Here is a 19,403-nt window from a genome sequence, read left to right as displayed (position 1 = left end):
TGTTCCATAGACAATTATTCATTTTACCTGTTTCTTTTATTTATAGCGAAAATAAATGACCACTAATAGACATCCCACTGAGTAGTCTAGGTGGTCCAGGTATATATATTGTATACAGAACAAAGAAGGATTAAAAGAAGTGAATATTTGATTTGTACCTTTGAGATATGTGTGAGCTATTAAAGAGGCATAGATACAACAATGCATGGATAGCTTCGATATAATTCTACTGTGATGTCGATGGGGTTCTCTCGTAATTCCAAAGAGGGCGCTGTCATTTTTCGGTCCTAAATTATGCGTGTGATCAATAGTGTTTTCAGGTCTGCCTCTGACTTAAAGTAACACGATCACTTGTAAGGGTTCACCTTTAACAATTAGTTTGACTTGAAACTTCAAAGATATGTTTCAATAATTACAAATGAAATTGTATAATAGTCATCAATTCGTGGGATTAATATGACTTGCATTAAGAGGCTGCAGCTTGCCTAGTTTGGCGGAACCGTTAGGACCAATATGGCAGCGACCCCTGTTAAGTTTTGGCGTGGCTGGAAAGATGGATTTAGAACTGTTGAGCCTCATAACATGACTTGAAACATTTAAGTATTTTCTCGAAATGTAGCCTCAAAATAATATTGAAACGTTTGAGTATTTTCTAGAAATATAGAAAACTGACAATACTGTGTGAAAATTGTGATCTTACTCTGACTTTAAGATCTATATCTAATTGATCGAGCTAGGTTGCACCTTGAGGTATACATTTGCAAAATTAATATTTCTAACATGTACACTGTACGTATCAATGAGTCGATGGAAGAAATTGAATAGTTGTCATAACGATGTGCCAATGTGACGAATCTGTTATATAGGTACATATTGATGTACATATTCATGTACATGTATATATGCTTGCCAGTACTGGTACAGTAGTTTTGAAACCTTCCCATCAGATCGTGTTGCCCATCAACTGTGCATCATATTTAGTCTCTTATACTGTATAATGTATATGAAGCAGGTTTTTGCTTTATTAGGTTTCACTGCATGGTTAACACTTTCAATTTTATTGTTTGGAATATATCTATTATAAACATAAAAGTCATATACAGTTTCATTTCTTGCAATCGAATTTGAAACACTTCAAAATTGATATCGGACAATAAAGGAGAGAAAGCAATGGGAACATGATTTTGCAGATCTTTTCATAAATGGTAGAGAGTTCTTCGTATTAAGTGAATGGGTCCTGTTTCCTAGTAGGCCGTGGCTGTGAATACAAGCAATGTTATATATTCCAGTGATTAATTTATCCATTAGTATCGCATAGCAAGATGTTATCCAAAATGGGCAAATTGCTCTACAAGTGCAAAGATTCATAGTAGGTTTGGTACACAGAACCATAGTATTTTATAAGAGGCAAAGCTGCATAGCCTTAAAAATTGCTATGCAAAATGTTTCACAGTTAAATTATCCCATGTGTCCTATTGCTTTTCTGTTGTAACACCTCCTCTACCTCGAACTATTTTCACATTGTTTTCTGTGCATTGCAAATGCTAGGAGAGGGGGCAGGTGAGGGGGCAGGGAGTGGTTGTACAGTACAATCGGTTCATGATGCCCTCATGCTGGAGGTGCGAGTGACTGTCAAGTTTACTGTATACGTACATATGTCCCTTAATTCTTACACCACAGTGGATGCTATACACTGCCGAACAGTGCAAATTAATTGCTCACAGCTATTTGTAATCAAACTCTTGTGTTTACTAATCGTAAGAGGCACCACCTCCTAGATCTCAAATTTATATACGACAGTCCCGGACTCGGGAATAACTCGTTCCAACAATGATCAGCGATGATCCGTGGGTAACACCAGAGTTACCTCAACCACCACTTATAATGTCAGACAACTCTAGAGAAGTCTGCTAAATAGCTGTCAGCAACAAAGATCACCAGTATGGCAACAAAATATGCCTCCAGTGATTGTCACAAATTACTCAACAAATTGATTTTGAGTTATGCCGTATACTACTCGCAATAAAAGGTTAACAAATTATACATCAAACAGTTTTGTGAACATTCTCAGATTGGTCACATTCTATGTTCTACTCCTATTTGTTTGATTTTTTTGGCAAAATGTATAGTATGTACTAACACTGAGGCATAGTCAGTGCCATGTATGAAGGCTTTATGAATATTCATTATTCATGAGGATTGCACAAACCAGCCAGTTGGGACTATTGCCTAATGCTAATACCACTCTAAACTGTACTCCAATATCATGCTCTCAAAGCACTGGTATTGTCAACTGGTACAAACAGTTCCTAACATTGATCTGTTAGAAACATGATATTCATACTGCTCGTACTAATGCTAATACCTCTCTAAACTGTACTCCAATATCATGCTTACAAAGCACTGGTATTGTCAGTACAAACAGTTCCTGACATTGATCTGATAGAAACATGATAATCATACTGCTCGTACTGACCATACGAGTGCTCTGAAGCAGGACTTGACACTACAGTATAGAAAAAATTGTCCCAACTGGGTGGCACAAACAGTCTGAACTGTTAGGGCTTATACTGTATCCAGCTTTCAGGCAGATACATGTAAGTCTTGATACATGTCATAGTCCAAGCAAAAGGAAAAGCTATCAAGGTTTTTGGATATTCACCTTTACTAATATGTTCAAAGTAAGGAAAATGTACAACTTTTACATTATTGAGAAACTATTACACAATATCTATATTTAGAACAAAGATAGAATAATCAGCATCCAGTTTTTACTTCATGCTTGATTCTGTTGATGCTAGTCTAGCAATAAGTGAAATGTTTATCGGTATCATATTTCTGGTATTTTCTATTTTGTCATATAAAGCTTGTCCGTGCATGTTTCTTGTGATTGTGTATCTCATTGCAATTTTCATCGGGTTGTGACTTATTTGCCCGTTTCCAAAAGGGATATCCATTATATTTTATGTGTATTTCATTTATCACTCTGGGGTGAGCTCTTGAATTCAAAGATGTGGCAGGTTGCCAACCATAAATGTCACCTTTATAGCTGTTATTTATGTAAGGTAAATTGTCTCTTGTTTTTTCACTTCATTTCATTTCAGTTTTTTTTTTATTTTAGCCAGTTTTCCTATTTGTACCTTCATGTGATACTCTGTGATGTGAAGCAGTGTAAGTTTCTGGTTCAGGGAGTTTTATGAAAGAGATCATCTCGACAATTACCTAGCTAATAATTTATGTGGCAAAATTGGCAACAAGATGATCTTCTAACTGGGCAGTATCTCTCTGGTCTTCTATTTTCTCTTTTTTTAATATAGTCCGACATGTTGCCTAGCAACAACTTGTTTCGGCTATATTAATAAAATGAGAAATATTTATAGGAGAAGCAGACTGGATTGTATATTACTTAACCGAGACCGATTTTACATTTTTGTCTTTCATGATCAATGTGGCAATTTTTTTAAAAACATTTTTCAAAAATTATTTTGTTCATATTTGTCTACTTACCAGAGGTTACCAAAAATGTGCTTTATGATATATATCAATAAAAATTAAATGAATCAAATAATCAGAAAGCGTTCATGCAAAGAGAAATATGCTCAATCAAGCTGGTTTAACCTAGCTATGGGCAAAAAAGTAGGTCAGAATCCATATCATATGCAACAGTAAATGGAAAGAGATCTATCACCATAAATTACGCATAAGTAGGAAAATATTCTTCATATTATATTTAACATGAAGCCGGTAGCAGTTGGCAGCAGTGATCTAGGTTTAATTTGGGAAGGCAGGAATTAATCTTTGGTCCTAAATTTTAACCACAAATTTTTATTAATGTAGTAAACTTATGGTAAGCAGCTGCAGGTACACATGACGAAAGTCGATGGCTAATTCCAATTTACAATCTTCTGAAAAATATTAATTGACTATTATATATTTTTTTTGAATATTTGGACCCATTCCTCGAAATTCCAATTTTGATATCAAGTTTTTTTTTGCAATTTTTAGCAACTTGTTCATAGCATGCCGCGACCAACCTACTGTAACTTTGTATATCAAATGAGAGATACTCTGGTTGTCTGAAACTTCATCAAACTTAACATGACTCTCAGAGAAAAGATTTGAATGCCAGTGTGAACTGTCTTTTCCAAGCATACAGTGTCTGCTTTAGCCAGTTGGGCTTTATATCTCAGACAATTTGTCTCCATGGACCACTAGCTTCCTCACAAACAAAAATTGTTAGTCACTGGTGATTATCTCAAGCTGCTCACAAGGTGCAAAGAGTATATGCAATTAGTCATCTTGACAGCCCGGTAGAGAGGAACCGTGCCGAGCACATCCAGTCCATCGATGAAGATGGTTATATCATAAAATGTGCAAACTCTCATTCTCTCATCTGGTGAGGATGACGTTTTATTACTTGTAGGTATAAATCTTGAAATTAAAAAAAAAGAAGGTTCAGGAAATTACATTTTGGAATATGATCAGTGACGAGTAAATATATAAACAGAGGTGGACACACCCATTGTCGATGTTTTTATTTATACCAGTCACTGTTGTTCAAATTTTAGTTTTTTAATTAAATAGTGGAGAATGATGTATGTAATAGCATGTATACTAGTGACAATTTTCAGTATATATTAAATATGCTCTTAAAAAAAAAAAAAAAAAAAAAAAAAAAATGGCCGAAATGTTAAAATATCTTATAGTAATTATGTCAGAGGATATTTAAAAGGCAGTTTTATGCTCAGTATCTTTGTGCATTACATGTGGCAGTTTATTCCATTATTTTATAGGGCATATATAGAATGTACTTTAAAGAGTGACATTTAATTACTCTTCTGACTTTAGTGCATATATTAAGCTTTCTATATTTAAACTACATGTCGACATGACCTTCTAGATGAAACAGGTACGGCATTTAACTACAAACTAAATTGCTTTATTTTATGGAATATTGCTTTAGATGCAAATTAGCCCTGTTTATATGCTGTTGAGATCAACTTTTTCTTCCTTTGTGTAAAGATTGAAACAGGCTCAGGGGGGTAGGAAGCTTACAAAGAGTGGGGGGCACAACATCAGAGGGGCACTTTCTCATTCCACAACCACCACTTGTTATGTTTTTAACCGATGCACACCAGCCATTTCATTAAAATATATATATATGATGTGTTAGTATGCTATCAATACTATTATGGTGCACGTGAATAAATTAAAATAAAAAATTAAAATTGACAAAGGCTTAAGATATCCAAAAGACAGTTCTTCATCAAAGGGGCACATTTTATTTGCCAGTAGGGCACATTTGCTACTTTGGAAAAACGTGGTGGGGGGGACACGTGTCCCCAGTGCCCCCCGACTCCTACCCCCCTGAACAGGGGATGATTTGGAAACTGCAATCATACTGTTCCTGCATTGTATGGTCCCAGAGAAAGAAGGAACACATTCCTCACCCCTTCCCAAAATAAACCTCTTTCTCCACTCTCTGCATCTCCGTCCTTAAATGAACTGTTTGGTTCACCATCAATTTCAAAGCCAGTTTACCAGCCTATAGGGGTGGGGGAGGCCCTTAACACTAGCCAAGTCTCTTAACTTCCTGTTGGTCAGACATCACTAGTAAAGTTAGTGTAATAAGTAGTAAATGTGGTAAGGGTTTCATAAACTTTTACAAAGTTGTGTAACAAGGTGTGTCTATATGTGCAATAAAAATTTCAATGATATTTACACAAAAACAACAAATTCCTTGTGTATGCAACGTACTTCCCTCCACACCATCAAAAGCTATAAAATTCTTTTCAAATGTAATTTTGCTTTTTCATTTGGTCTTTGAATATACAGAAGGTTACCTTCTGTTCAGCAAAAGACTTTATCAGGCAGAGTGTTGTACCATAGATCGAAATTGGTGAAAATTTATTTTCCAGAAAAGCAAAAAAGACCTGTCGATATTAACCACAACCTTTTTATTTCGTATTAAATGGAATATCATTTGAATATTTTTCAGTCTTGAAGGCAATACAAATGATATTGAAAATCTTCTTTTTACATACTGTATGCAGACAAATTCTTATAATATGATATTAAAACCTGGGAGGTGCCCCACTTACCCGTCGACTCACCACTCTGACAATCTTGTACTACTCTGTCTAGGGTCATGTACTGTAGTATATCCAATTTTGATCTATAACCCACTCCCCTACCCCACCCCCTCCCCCCTCTCATTCTATTGCTGAAATAATCTGGTTCAGATTTCTTAATTACAAAGACATAATCCATCTTCTTTCTGATTTCTCAAGCTCCAGTCTCACAGTGGATTTTAGCAATTTCAGCAAGAATCTCAGGATTTCCTCCACCTCTCCCGACCCCCCCCCCCCCTCCCCAACTTTGCCCAACAAAGTGGTGGGTGAATGAACTTCCAAAGGCAGGTCTGTGTCCTATATCTACTTAAGGTACAGTAGCACCTGGGAGTAGACAAGGGTGGGAGGCAAAAAGGTTGTGAATCCAGGCAAACCGAACTGTATGCATGGATTCTCTAGCTCAATGTTATAACTTGAAGTGGCTGTATTGTTGAAGACTGCCCTCTTGGACCAATAACACCCAATTATCCATAAAGGGAGAGACTGTTTCTGGCAAAGATAAGATATTGCCTGTCCCAAAGGTTCATAAAAGCCCACCTGGGTTAACCTTTCTACTATCAAGAAGAGATAGTTTACCTTAACTTTGTAAAAGCATGTCACAGGTTTTTACCTCCATTACTGAGGTTTCCAACTTTTGGCAACATTCCAAATGAGCCAAATTGCCATCCATCCTGGGATATTCTTTTTGTGGGATATGTTCCACAAATGCTTTTTATACAAAACTGTCTGCGATATGAATCTTGTTGGGAATGTCAAGGGGTGAGCTGCTATATATTCTGAAGTATTCCTATGAATGAAAATTCCATCATTCTCTAGGAAGTTATGTCATAGGGTTAAAAATTATTTGTTTTGCCAAATAAAAGCAAACCTGTTACAAAACATGGTAAACAAAAGTGGTTAAAAAGTACAAAAAGTGAAAATTGAAAACTAAAAAGGAAGAATATTTTTGGTATATATGTCATCCATGTTGTGCGATATAACCAATTGGTATGTTGTTTTCCTAATGTACGAAGAGAAACATGGAACAAACCATGAAAAACTGCCTGTTGTGTTTGTTCTTTTCGGGATCCTTCATTTTGACATGTACCCTACTCCAAGGATCTTGAAGTGTGCAGGGGGAACATCTGCAGCCAGTACAAAGATAATAAAATCATCAGAAAGTTTTATTTTATGGACAATGACCAACCATACTTCTCAGATGTGGTTGTTTTTGTTTGAAGAAATGTTGATAAATTTCATTTTCATCCATCCCAAACAGGATCTGTGCTTGACAGGGTGCCAAACGATTACCGTGACGATTCAAATCTGCAGACAAGAAATTTGGCAACAGGTGAGTTTAGTATTCATACTTGTAGAAGAGGTATAACAACATGAATACTAATTAAACATCATAATACAGGTATTAAACTGTATAAAATAATATGAAAACAGGTACGGACTAAATAAAATTAAAATTCGGTCTACGACAGGTTTTCCACTCCTTGCAGTATCGCCAGCTGTTAAAGTATTTATATGATGACCACAAGTTGACAATTTTAACCTCCTACATCCATGACATTCCATTAAGATACATCCACACACATTTAATTTAACAAAGCTTCCCAGTTTTTGCATTCATAATGCAAGGAAAGACAGGATAAATATTCCTGTAGGCCTTATGATTTCTTGTAATAACACTACTGAAGGTTTTATCTATGGTAAAATTATTATTTCATCCAATAGAACAGCTTTACTTTAAAAACCTGACTGAAATTACAGAACAAACAGGAATAACAGCCCAATTACAGGAGCTGAGGTTCATAACATCCTCAAAAATAAAGGGGAATAAAACACCAAACCAACTGCTAATTATGTCAATATGTCCAGGCATAGAAACTTTAGTAATAAGGAACTTCATAAAAAAATCACTGGTTTTAATATACAACATAAATTGCTGAAGGAAGTTAGTAAGATACGGTATGTCTTAATTTGAACAACGATAGCCGACTTGGTTTGAATAATAGTTGGGAGTAGGGAAGGGGATGATTGGCAACCAAATGTAGATCTCTACTTAAAAATACTCTGTAAAAACTGACATTGTGGCCTTGTGAAGTGATTCACCATTCAAGCTGACCACCAGAAGTTTCATGGTCTTGCAAACATGTTTATCCTTATGTCCGTTAGTGAAAAGTAATACACATGTCTATGCATTTGAGTGCAAAAGGTAAAGACTATCTGCAGGGGGGGGTGGTGGTGAGGGGGAGGTGAGGAAGAACAATGGAAGGGTGCACATACTGTACCTTTCACAATGAAATCCAGCCAGAATCTTTCAACCTTCAGTTTACAGTCCAGCTGCCTATGGCATGACACAGTGTTTCTGTTGGAATTGAAAACAAGGAACAAACACCGCAAATGTCAACTTGTGGTAATTTTTTTTCAATTGATGTATCGTTTCATCATAATTTTCTGTCAACAAACAGTGTTTGATGCATTGCTTGTTAATAAAAAATTAACCAATTTGGTAGTGTGTAAATTACACATCTAGCAGTAGTTTATTATTAGTTAATATTTATCATTTATTAAACAATATTGATTACATTTAAAATCATGTAGATATTTTACAGAGAGGATTTATTCTCCCTTTATGTAATATAAATGTAATATTAATTTAGTTTTTTTTAATCTTTCTCTCCGTCTCTATTGTTTTTATGAAGAAAAATTCCCAACTTGACAAGGAAAAAAAAAATGTTTTTCTGGGTGGTGACTTTCTAATTTTGTTCTGTCTGCTATATATATATATATTAGGGTTGGTATAGCCATGTTCTAGGGTTAATGCATCACTGTCCAACCTGGAGTCAAATTGTCTGCCCAAATGTTTATCCTTCGTCTGACTGGACAGGGCTTTTAGTTTGCCAATGTTGGCAACGTTTCCTGTAAGATGAATGACCAAATCCATCTTCTTGATAAAGAGGAACCCTTCACCTTTCTCTGTTAGGTTTTTGACTAAATTTAGCCAAAAAGTATGTGATTTGTCTTTTCTTTTTTCTTTTTTTGGGGGGAGCAAATGATGTCGTTATTAAGTCTTAAATTTTGCCAAACCAGTCAAAATTGTTTGCCAGTGGGATACATGATGGATTCTTAAGTTCCTGTGAAGCTAAACAAAGATAATTTTTAAGTTACAAATTGCTCTCTGGGAAGGAAAAAGATAGGTTGGGGGGGGGGGGGTTGGGGGATAGGTGAAAAACGATATTTTATTTAGTTGTACTGTACATGTTAAATGTATTCTTCTATTCTGGTCTTGTGATAGGGTAATCATATTCAGTTGGGTGATGTATCTCAGAATTTGATTGGTCATCCATTCCCAGTGTACTTGTAGCATGCAGGTGGGGACACAATCAACCAATCAGCATTGGTGTTTATAAGTTTATGAATATTCAGAAGGAGAAATGATAATATGCAAGAACTCGCTGACGATCAAAGGTGGTGCAGATTTATAGAAATGAAGTGAGGACCAGTGTTTGAACCTTCCCCGTGTTCTCTCTGATATTTTAAAATATGGCTAAATATGTCTACATTTTACCTATTTGAATTTTTTCAGAATCCTAGGGCTGTTGCCCTCACCGTCCCACTCCTGAGGTCTGATTCCTATTTGGTATCCACAGTATTAAAAAAAACAAGGCTGATCACATCAGAAATAATTATAATCGATGTAATAATAATTATAATCGATGTCCAAAATCCGATCTATAAAAACATTGATCTTTCTCTTTCAGGATACACCCGTTCTTTGATCTCTCAAGTTCAGGAAGTGCTTGAAATTTACGTACAACCACCAGGATACAGACAGCCTTTCGTTTTTTCCTCTCCTTGAACATCAATTATGATGACCAGAATGTCACCTTTAGCACCTGCTAGATGACCAAAACTACCAACTGGTTTTCATTTAAATACAAGAGGTCTGGTTTTTGTGAGGTCTTCCCAGGGAGGCTAAGGTTCACTTGAATTGGTTGTGTGAGCAACTGGACTGCCATGTCGGGTGAGTATGTATGTTAACAGGCTATATGACAGCTTGGGGCCAGTGGAAGGGGAGGAAGGAAAGGTGAGGGTGGGGTGGATGTGGGGTGTAGAGAAGGGTAGCGTAGAGAGAGGAAAGGGGAATGGAGTGTGGATCAAGAAGGGAGGGGAATGGAGGGTGGAGAAGGGAGGGGGAGTGGAGAAGGGAAGGAAAGGGGGAAGGAATGAAAACTTGTCAGTATTGTCCAAGAGCATTCTAATGAGAGTTTTAAAAAGTCCAAGTTGCTAGTGGGTAACGTAAAAATGTCATATCGCTCAATAATTTGTCTACTCCCAGAGATATGTCTGGAGGGTGGAAGTTTAAAAACCAAGATGAGGAAATAAAAAGATTGAGTAGTTTGATTGTTGCATTAATTAGTTTATTGTTAAGCATATTTGGTACCAGGGCTATTGTGAATTTACTGGCATCATAACTAAAAATAATAATAAGAATAATAATAAGAATAGTAATAATAGATATTAGGGGAAATGATGATCAATATGAATAGAAAATAGAACACAAGTTTTGCAGAACTTTGCAGATAAACCAATGTCTGCCACCTATTGTTACTGCCTATTCCATCACATTAGGAGATCAGTATAGCTCTGTCTCTTTTTTTCATTTTGAAGGAAAATACAAACGTAGGAAATACGTAGGAAATAAAACGTAGGAAATAAAAATTTGTAGGAAATACAAACAATACAATTTTGTAGGTAAAAAAAAAAGTCTAAGAGACTGACTTAAGTCAGCTTGCGGCTTTGATAAGCCCATGAGGCTTCTTTGCGAGTTCGCAGGGAGGGTCTAAAATACAAAAAATATACATACTAACCTGACTTGAATCACTACACTCCAAGAAATATGATTCGATCGATCGATCTTATAGTGTCGCTTAATTATCAAAGAATTAACCGTGATTAACAACTCTAGCAGTATCTATTCTATCATTTCAACAACAAACATTTTGTTGGGCTATATTTTCTCAGTGGAGGAAAGGCTGTCAGTCAAATATGTTGAGTAATGTGGGGGGGGGGGGTAACCAGGAGATTCCATGGAAATGAAGTTGTTATTGGTAGCAAAGCATTTTATGTTACAAGTACTTTTTTCCTGCTGACATCACGGTTAACCCTTCAGATTGAGAGTGGGGAAGATGACGTCAAGATGCGAACCCCGTTGGCCTTAAATGGTTTACAAGATGATGTTGACCTAGAACTTAGGGGTATGATAGGTCAAACTTATCTCCTTAAATTATGTGTGACATTTTCCTGAAGTGAGAATTTTTCCCCCCTCTTTCTAATTTTAATTATTGTGACAAAAGCTCATATTTTGTTGAATGCAGGCGCTTCTCTTGCCATTCTTTTGAGAGAAAAAAAAGCAAAAAACAATGTCAACCTTTCTTATGACTTGTGAAAGACTGATGGCACAAAAGGTTTCATGTGCCCCTCAGGTTTGTGACACTAGCCCCCTCCCGCATACACCCCACCTGGATCGACAAATACTTAGTAGATAGCAAGTAATTGCCATAGAATGTTTATACATCAGATTTGCTGCCGATTTAGGCACACAAGTACGCAACGAGGAATGACTGTGTTTTTCAGTACCCTTCGACACACATATAAATTAAGCCCTGCTTTAGAAAGAAACAATTAGTATAGTAGACATATATTGATTATTGAATATCCCCTTACACCTTGAAAATAATAGGAAATAAAAAACTCAAAGCGACCTTTTGTGCTAAAGTTCTGTAAAACGTTAACTTTACGAGAAGATTGAATACTCTCTTCCCGTTACGATACACTTCATTAATTTGACTGGTTTTTACATGAAAAGATCCAAATTTTGACATTTTCCAGTTGGCCGTTTCCATGTGAGTTTTGAAAAGGTTGTTCGATCATGCTTGCTCTTTTTCTTTTTCATGTTTCCTCAACTTTTGTTTTCTTGAGAAAATTTTTGCTTAAAAAAAAATCGGTCGAAATGAAACAGAACGATTATTCTCTTGACATTTACTGTTCATTTAATCAATAAATCAAAAATGAAGTCTTAAATTTTTATCAGTTGCCATCTTATTTTGAGTAATGATTAGGTAACGTTGCCAAAAACTGGCAACCATGAGCTAACAGCTGCTCAAACAAAAAGATTATTCCGCGAACTATGAAACATTATTTTTCCTCACCAATTACGCTATGTACTCAGACAAATTTGCATAATCCCTAAGCCTGGTGTTACCTCTTATATTAGCCAATATTTATCATTTTTCTCCCCCCCCCTCCTTCCTGTTCCCACTATCATCTTGTTCCCACCATCATCTTGTAGGTAAGGTTTGCTTTAAAGACTTTCTTAGTTGGTCGTCATAGGTGGCAACCTGTAAGTGTCTGAGGATTAAGAAAATCCGAGATAAGCTTGTTGTGCCCTGCTTGTTCTAAGAACACATTCTTTGATGGTTTTAGCACCTGATAATTATCTGTGTTTGTACCAGGAGTTGTCAGAAGAGATTTATGGTGATGGCTTGAGTATTTTCCGGACTCTTACAGTATTTGACTGAGGTTGTGTGATTAAATTCACCTTGGTCCTGTGTGTTTGTGCAAGGCTGCTACCTGGTAGCAATTTGTCTAGCAATTTTGTTTTCAAATCTCCCATTTTACTGGCTCCCCAGAGTGAACAAAATCTCTTTTCAAGTTAGCATGTTTTTATGGTTGTGCCAAATGTCATTGATTATTTGAATATTTCAACATTTGTTCAATACTAATGATGAGGAAAGAGTTACCATCTTAACGAGCATCATTTCTATTGCCATTAAGTTTCTATAGTTAAATTGCAAATGGTTCAAATGAGATATGTGCTCAACTTCTGCTCAGTTCATGTACTTAAGATGGGGCGAGTTGCCGAGTAGGGAGAGGGATCGAGTGGGATGGTAGAGGGGAGGGTTGGGGTGTTGGGAGGTTAGAGGGGAGGGGAAGGGGGTTGGGATATAGAGAGGAGAGAGTTATGAAACCACAAAGATGGTTGATCCTTTTCTCAAGCACATAAATTATAGTCTGTGTGGTATTGGGTACCAAAGGAGCATCTTCTAGGAATGAAAACCACAACAGGATAAAGTAAACAGAGTTAACCATACTGTGAAGGAGTTTCTATGAGCTTGGTTAGATGACAAATTCAATCAGCCATTCTGCAGTACCACTCCGTCAGCTACACAAACATGCATACACATACACACAAACACCCACATGTGCTTATTCCCCATAGAAGATCATTATATCCAATTAACTTGAATTTGATGCACTAAGAAAAACCAACCGTGTTGAATCTTGTTTCAAAATTTGACTGACAAAACCAGTATTTTGAGTATGTGCTATATTAGCAGTGATGTCCCTCCCGTGTTGTTTACACCCTGTATTTGATTACCCCATCCTTCCCCTCACACCTCTTACACCACCCAAAGCCATGAACGTGTTTAACGGACCCACCCGCATGAATTCATGGCAGCTTTGTATAATTGAGAACAATAATGAGAACAATAATATTGTGAAATATTTCAAAATTTCTGTATGGACCCAATATAGACAATGCTGTGCTTATACTGTAGGCTGAATTTACTAACAGTAGCAAGTATTACAGTAGTCAGATCAAGCAATGTGACAGGTATATGAGAACCTTATTTTGATTAATATAGTTCCACCCGCCACAAATGAGTGTGTGTTTTGTGATCAGGCAGCAGCGCAAGCTATACCAAGTCGTTTCTTAGCATTTTGTGTGTTTAAGGATATTGCTGGAAGCTAGACTGTGACCGTATTGTAAACAAACCATCCATTTCAAGCTCAGGAGTTGGAGGCTCTTGGTATATCTGCAGTAAATCAAATGGTTTTTGTGGGCTTCTAATCTAATTCCACTTGAAGATAACACATGTATGCTAACTGTACCTTTGCTTGACACCATAGTTGGTATAGTCACTGCAGTGTGTATGTTTGTGTTTGTATGTATGTATGTAGGATTCTTGTAGTATACACTGGTATACGGTTTGTGCGACCCCTACCACGAAAGAGTTGACGAAGAAGATTTATATCAAGGAGAATATCAAGCGTATATACTTCGCATTTGAATTTCTTGAATCTATTGTCTGCTACGTCTTGTTAATCTAGCTCTAGCTAGCTCTCGCTAGTCTTCTGTTTATGAAAGAGAAACAGAAACTGTTTCACAAGGATCGGTTGCAGTTGTCTGTCGAGAAGTTGGATTAATTTTTGGGAAATCAGCAACTTCCAGACTGCAGCATCCAACTTTTGTTTTCTTTTTCCGTCTCCAAAACTCCTGTAGGGAGGTTGCTCCTCCGCAATTAAAACAGCGCTCTTTTATCACTCACAGTGGATTCGTTCACAGATGGAATAAAGATGGATGTACTGCATACCTTAGAGAAAAATTTTTCGGCTCAACTTCACGCCACAGAAGACATTCCTTTTCCTCAATCTTCCGTTACTGCGATAAAAGTCTCCACAGTCCCAGAATGTAAGTTTCTTCTTTACAAGTAAAACAGTTCTCATCAGAAACACATCCTGATCACCAATCATGTTGCAGTTGTTCCCCCAAGGTAAGACCATTGCAACCTACACCCCCCCCCCCCCCCCCCGCCTCCTCCTCCTCCATGCATCTCACAAACACCTCACTTGACCCCCTACCTGACCATATCAGCATAATTACATCCATCACCTGTTTGATGGTTCATAACACAGACTTTGATCAATCATGGTAAAGGTCACACGATATATTGCAATAAGTAAGATGAGCCTATGTTACCATGTATCTCGCAAGCATTTCTCACTCGACTGCTTACCTGATCATGTCGACCTACATAAATATGTTGCAATTTTTGAAGCTTGATCACACATTGTTGCCAAATGATCCGGGACTGAAAGTTTACCAGTCATAAAATTGTCCTGGAAGTAAAGATGAGCCTAACCATGCATCTCGCATACAATTTGTCACTGGACCCTACCTGATCATGTCAACATAAATAAATACATTTCATCTCTTGAAGCTTGATCACACACTGTTGCCAATGATATTATAAAGTAGTTCTAGGAGATAAGACTGAGTCTAACCTTACATCTTTCAAACATTTCACTCGATCTTTCAAAGTCATCATTTGAATTTTTTCAACATAAAACCATTGCTTTTGTTTTGACGCTTGATCGAACATTTTTACCAGCGACCAGAAAATTTAGTGCTTATTTAGTCATCTTGGAAATAAGACAAGCCTATATGATACTAAGCATCTCCCAAGCATTTCACTCTACCCTACCTGACCATACCTGACCATGTCAACATAAACACAGCATTTTATGAAGCTTGACCACACAATGTTTACCAATTAACTGAAAGATTAAGGTTTTTGTAGTAGTTCTGGACTTTAAAGACTATAGCCTAACCATTCATCTTGCAAACCTCTCATGCCCGCAAACATCTCACGACCTACCGAACCATAAGAGTATAAATATGTTGCATACTGTTGAAGATTCCTGCTCGTAGTCTTTTACCGATCATACGGGAAAGATCAACATTTGTATTGCAAATCTTGGAAATATTAAGTCAAATCTGCTGTACCATTGCATCTTGCGAACAACTCATTCACACTCGGAATATACTGTATACAGTGCATACATTGAAGGTACTCAAACTCTCCACACAGATGTGAAGCATTCATAAACAAAAATAAATAATTGTACCGGTGCTGTTGCCGAGTGGATAAAAGTGGTGGCATTTGAAGCAATTAGGCTTAGCAATCAGGAGGTTCCGGGTTCGATACCCGGCTGGGTCATAGTAAGGTGGGTTTTTCATCCAAGAGCAATCTACAGTTTTCCCATCTGAAATGACTTTCGAAATTGAAAAGATTCAAAATTTGAGTTGAAATGTTGAATTGGAAGCCACCTGACGTGTAAGTTGTAATCCATAAGCCCTTGCAGGCTTCTCCCACATTTGTGGTCACGTAAGCGTCATAAAAATAAATGCTGATTGTTATTATTATAAATATGGCCACACATACTCAAGAACTCAAGAAAATTTATTTTGTGATTCAATCATGGAATGAAAAGAATTTACAGCCATGCATATATACAAGCATGGCAGTCATGCCAGACTGTACCAACAACCATGGATCCATCAACTTTTTAGAAGATTCTTGACTAGCATGGACATCTGCAGAAGAAAATTTAGAGGGGGCAAGCAACATCACAAGACCTATTTGTCAAAACTGATGCGGTTAATCTGTGTCCAGATAGCAATTTTTTTCGTTTCGGTAAAGGCCGTGGATTAGATGCAACATGGGGCTATCACACAGTGTAATAACAACAAGTAGCCTATCCAGTAGCCTATCATGCATATCACAGCTCATTATTTTGCATTTGTCAATTTTTTTTTGCCATTTTGTCCCTGGAAATTGCTTTAGAATGGGATACTTCCCCCCCCCCCCTCTGGTTACACCACTGATTTCATCCAAATCTACTTCAACCCAACCACTATCAATGTCACTTCGGTGTCATGTGTATAGTAGATGACATTCAGTATATTTTTTTTATATAGTATTTTCTTCACAACAAGTACAATTTCACTCTACAATGTCTAGAGCTCGAAGTAATTACCTCTGTCTTCTCGACATGACCAATCCACCACAAAGTGTCTTTACAACTATTTTCACAAAAACAAAAATTGAATCTCTAATATTTATTACTTTTGGTTATTCATCCAGGATTGGTTTATTGAATAACAGGAAATGTTTATCAAATTATGCTGAAGCTAGTTTTCCTGGTATATTGAGGCTGCAAGTTGCCACGATCTGGTAGTGCCATACTGAACAGGTAAAGGAGCAATAAGTGACTTTGACGAATATCCTTTACTTAAGTCCACCAAAAGCCAATCATAAATAATGAAATTATGCCATAAAACTTAAGAGGTGTACCAACAATCAACATTTGTTATGTTATCTTTTGGAAAACAATAAACAATCATAAATATGTTTTATTGAGTTAAACAAATAATTGGCCGATCAGGAGTAAGCAAACTAGTGTATTTCTTAGTTATAGTGAGGGCGCTTTCATGTCGGTCAGTACAGATGAGCCCATAAGGACCGATAGAGAGCGCCCTCTATTGAAACGCTGGAGAACCCCATTGAATATTGTATGGCTCATTAATAAATGATACAAAGCTCCTACCAACCAAATACCACAGCTTCAAGAGACAACACTTACATTCCTGCGAGTAAAATCTTCAGGACTGTAAAACTCACTTTCACTTTGATATTAATACCAGTCTAGGAGAGGAATGAATGAGGCCTTATAATAACGCAGAATTATTTAATTATTTTACTTTGTGGGTTCTCCTTTTCCAATGGTGACACCCCACTATCTGCATCTGCCATTTTTCATTTTCACTTATGCACCATATATACAATATCCTCAACATTATGTAAATTATGTAAACATTATAAACCAGCACAAACATCATTTTCCCCTTCTTTGTCTCAAATTTTATCCATATGCACATGGAAACATTTTTCAAAGCTTGACAGTTACTCATGCAATTCCATAATGAAACAACTCGGATCTTGAGGATTTTTTTGAAAGAATTTTTCAAGAATATTCATTGTTTTGATTGCCTTCTCTGCTTTTTGACCTACTCTCAACTTTTGTTCAGGTGAAGTGCTCTCAATTCACAATCTTTTCATCAATTTATATCTGCATTGCCTTGTTTTGTTCTTGCTATATCACATGACATATATGCTGCCCTTTAACATGTGCTTTGCCTTAATGCCCAGTTCAAGTTTTGAGGGCATTTCAAAGGCATCCTCACAGTGCCATGAGCAAAATTGATAAACAGATAATATAGTTTTCCTCATGAATATGACTGGTGCCTTCAGTCGATCATATTGTTACTTTGCAGCTTGCTGTCATGTTCGCTTCTATTCTATTGAGTTTGTGAGAAGGAAAGTCCTTAAATACAAAAGTTTTGTGACATAATTATCTCTGGAATATGCAATAAATACTTTTAACTGTTTAAGTGTAAACTTTATCTTGATGGTCCTATTTAATATCTTTTGTATTGATAGAAAGTAGTTTTACTATATTCCTTCCTCATGTATCTGAGATTTCCGCATAATGACATATTTCCTTTTCGCTATTTTCTAAATATGTACAAAAAAAAACAAATGTTTTAAAAGTATGTTTGGCTAAATGGCAACATGTTGAGGCAAAGTTATGTACAAATTACCTTCCATTAGTGTCTGGTGAATGTCACCCCCACCTCTCCCTGCCTGCATAGTTCATTTGTCGATGTATTTATTGGACCTTATTTAACTCATTTAAATTTAAAAATTAGTTGGACCAGAATAGTAGAGCTAATTCCGCCATCAACTTTGTTACAAAAGAGCATCCAGGAGATTGTAAACGTGAATGGTAAACACTTTGAAATCCCCCTCCTTCCCTCCCTCCCTCCTTCCCTCCCTCCCTCCAGTATCAACAGCAGTTAAACTTGGCCAAAGTTGATCCAAAAGTCATCTGAAAAGTTGCACACTGTATCTTTGTCTATCAAATATTGTTAAATCATTTAGAATGTAAAAATAAACTGGACCCATTCAGAGTTTTCTTTGCCTTACCATTTAGTACGATATCACACATGCAATAAAACCCGTAGAGATATGCCATGGTGGTACTCAGTCCTTGGCAATATCGTACTGTAGGTAAATAGAATACTTCAACGGGGAGTCATCAAGACAATTTATGACAGTCATAATCGCCAATAAAATCATACTTTAATTTGGCTTTAATTGATCGTTGAACGGTTTCGTTAATGATGCTTGATATTTTAAACAAATATCAACAATATTACAGGATTAGAAGAAGTACTGTTTAAGGGTATAGCTTCACTTACTGTTATAATATTCAATATGTAATAAAGTTTTGCAGAGTGACAGAGAAATGTCTCCCTATTCTTTCAATGATGGTTGTTGCTTTGATCACCAATCCTGTTTTGTAGAAGGAGATATACACAAAGTCAAGCTTCTTCTTGAGAACTGTAACGTTTTTAAGCGAAGACGATCCTTTAATAATTCCTTTCATATCTTCGATTAGATTCCTCGAAACGTGAGAATGCCGAGGGTTTCAGGGATGTACAAATGTGTTTTGGAAAGTATCAATAATTTTCGAAGGAAATGTTGTTCGAGAATTATAATGAAATTGCAAGATTTATTTATGTCAGTTAAA

At 36.6% G+C, this 19,403-nt stretch overlaps 1 protein-coding gene across 4 annotated transcripts in view; it reads left to right on the top strand.

The window, feature by feature from the left end:
* Positions 1-19,403, top strand: part of LOC139967949 (peroxisome proliferator-activated receptor alpha-like) — a 64,288-nt gene that overhangs the window by 17,007 nt on the left and 27,878 nt on the right. For 2 of the 4 annotated variants that reach the window (XM_071972183.1, XM_071972184.1), the window contains exons 2-4: positions 7,390-7,461; positions 9,884-10,146; positions 14,518-14,658. In XM_071972183.1, the coding sequence (XP_071828284.1) occupies positions 10,140-10,146; positions 14,518-14,658 (148 nt within the window). In that variant the 5' untranslated portion in view covers positions 7,390-7,461; positions 9,884-10,139. The remainder of the gene's footprint in view (positions 1-7,389; positions 7,462-9,883; positions 10,147-14,517; positions 14,659-19,403) is intronic. The other 2 variants (XM_071972185.1, XM_071972186.1) reach the window with 2 other exon arrangements.

Source organism: Apostichopus japonicus, chromosome 5, assembly GCF_037975245.1.
Source record: "Apostichopus japonicus isolate 1M-3 chromosome 5, ASM3797524v1, whole genome shotgun sequence".
NCBI classification, from domain to species: Eukaryota; Metazoa; Echinodermata; class Holothuroidea; order Aspidochirotida; family Stichopodidae; genus Apostichopus; species Apostichopus japonicus.
This window is presented reverse-complemented; position numbering and strand designations above follow the sequence as displayed.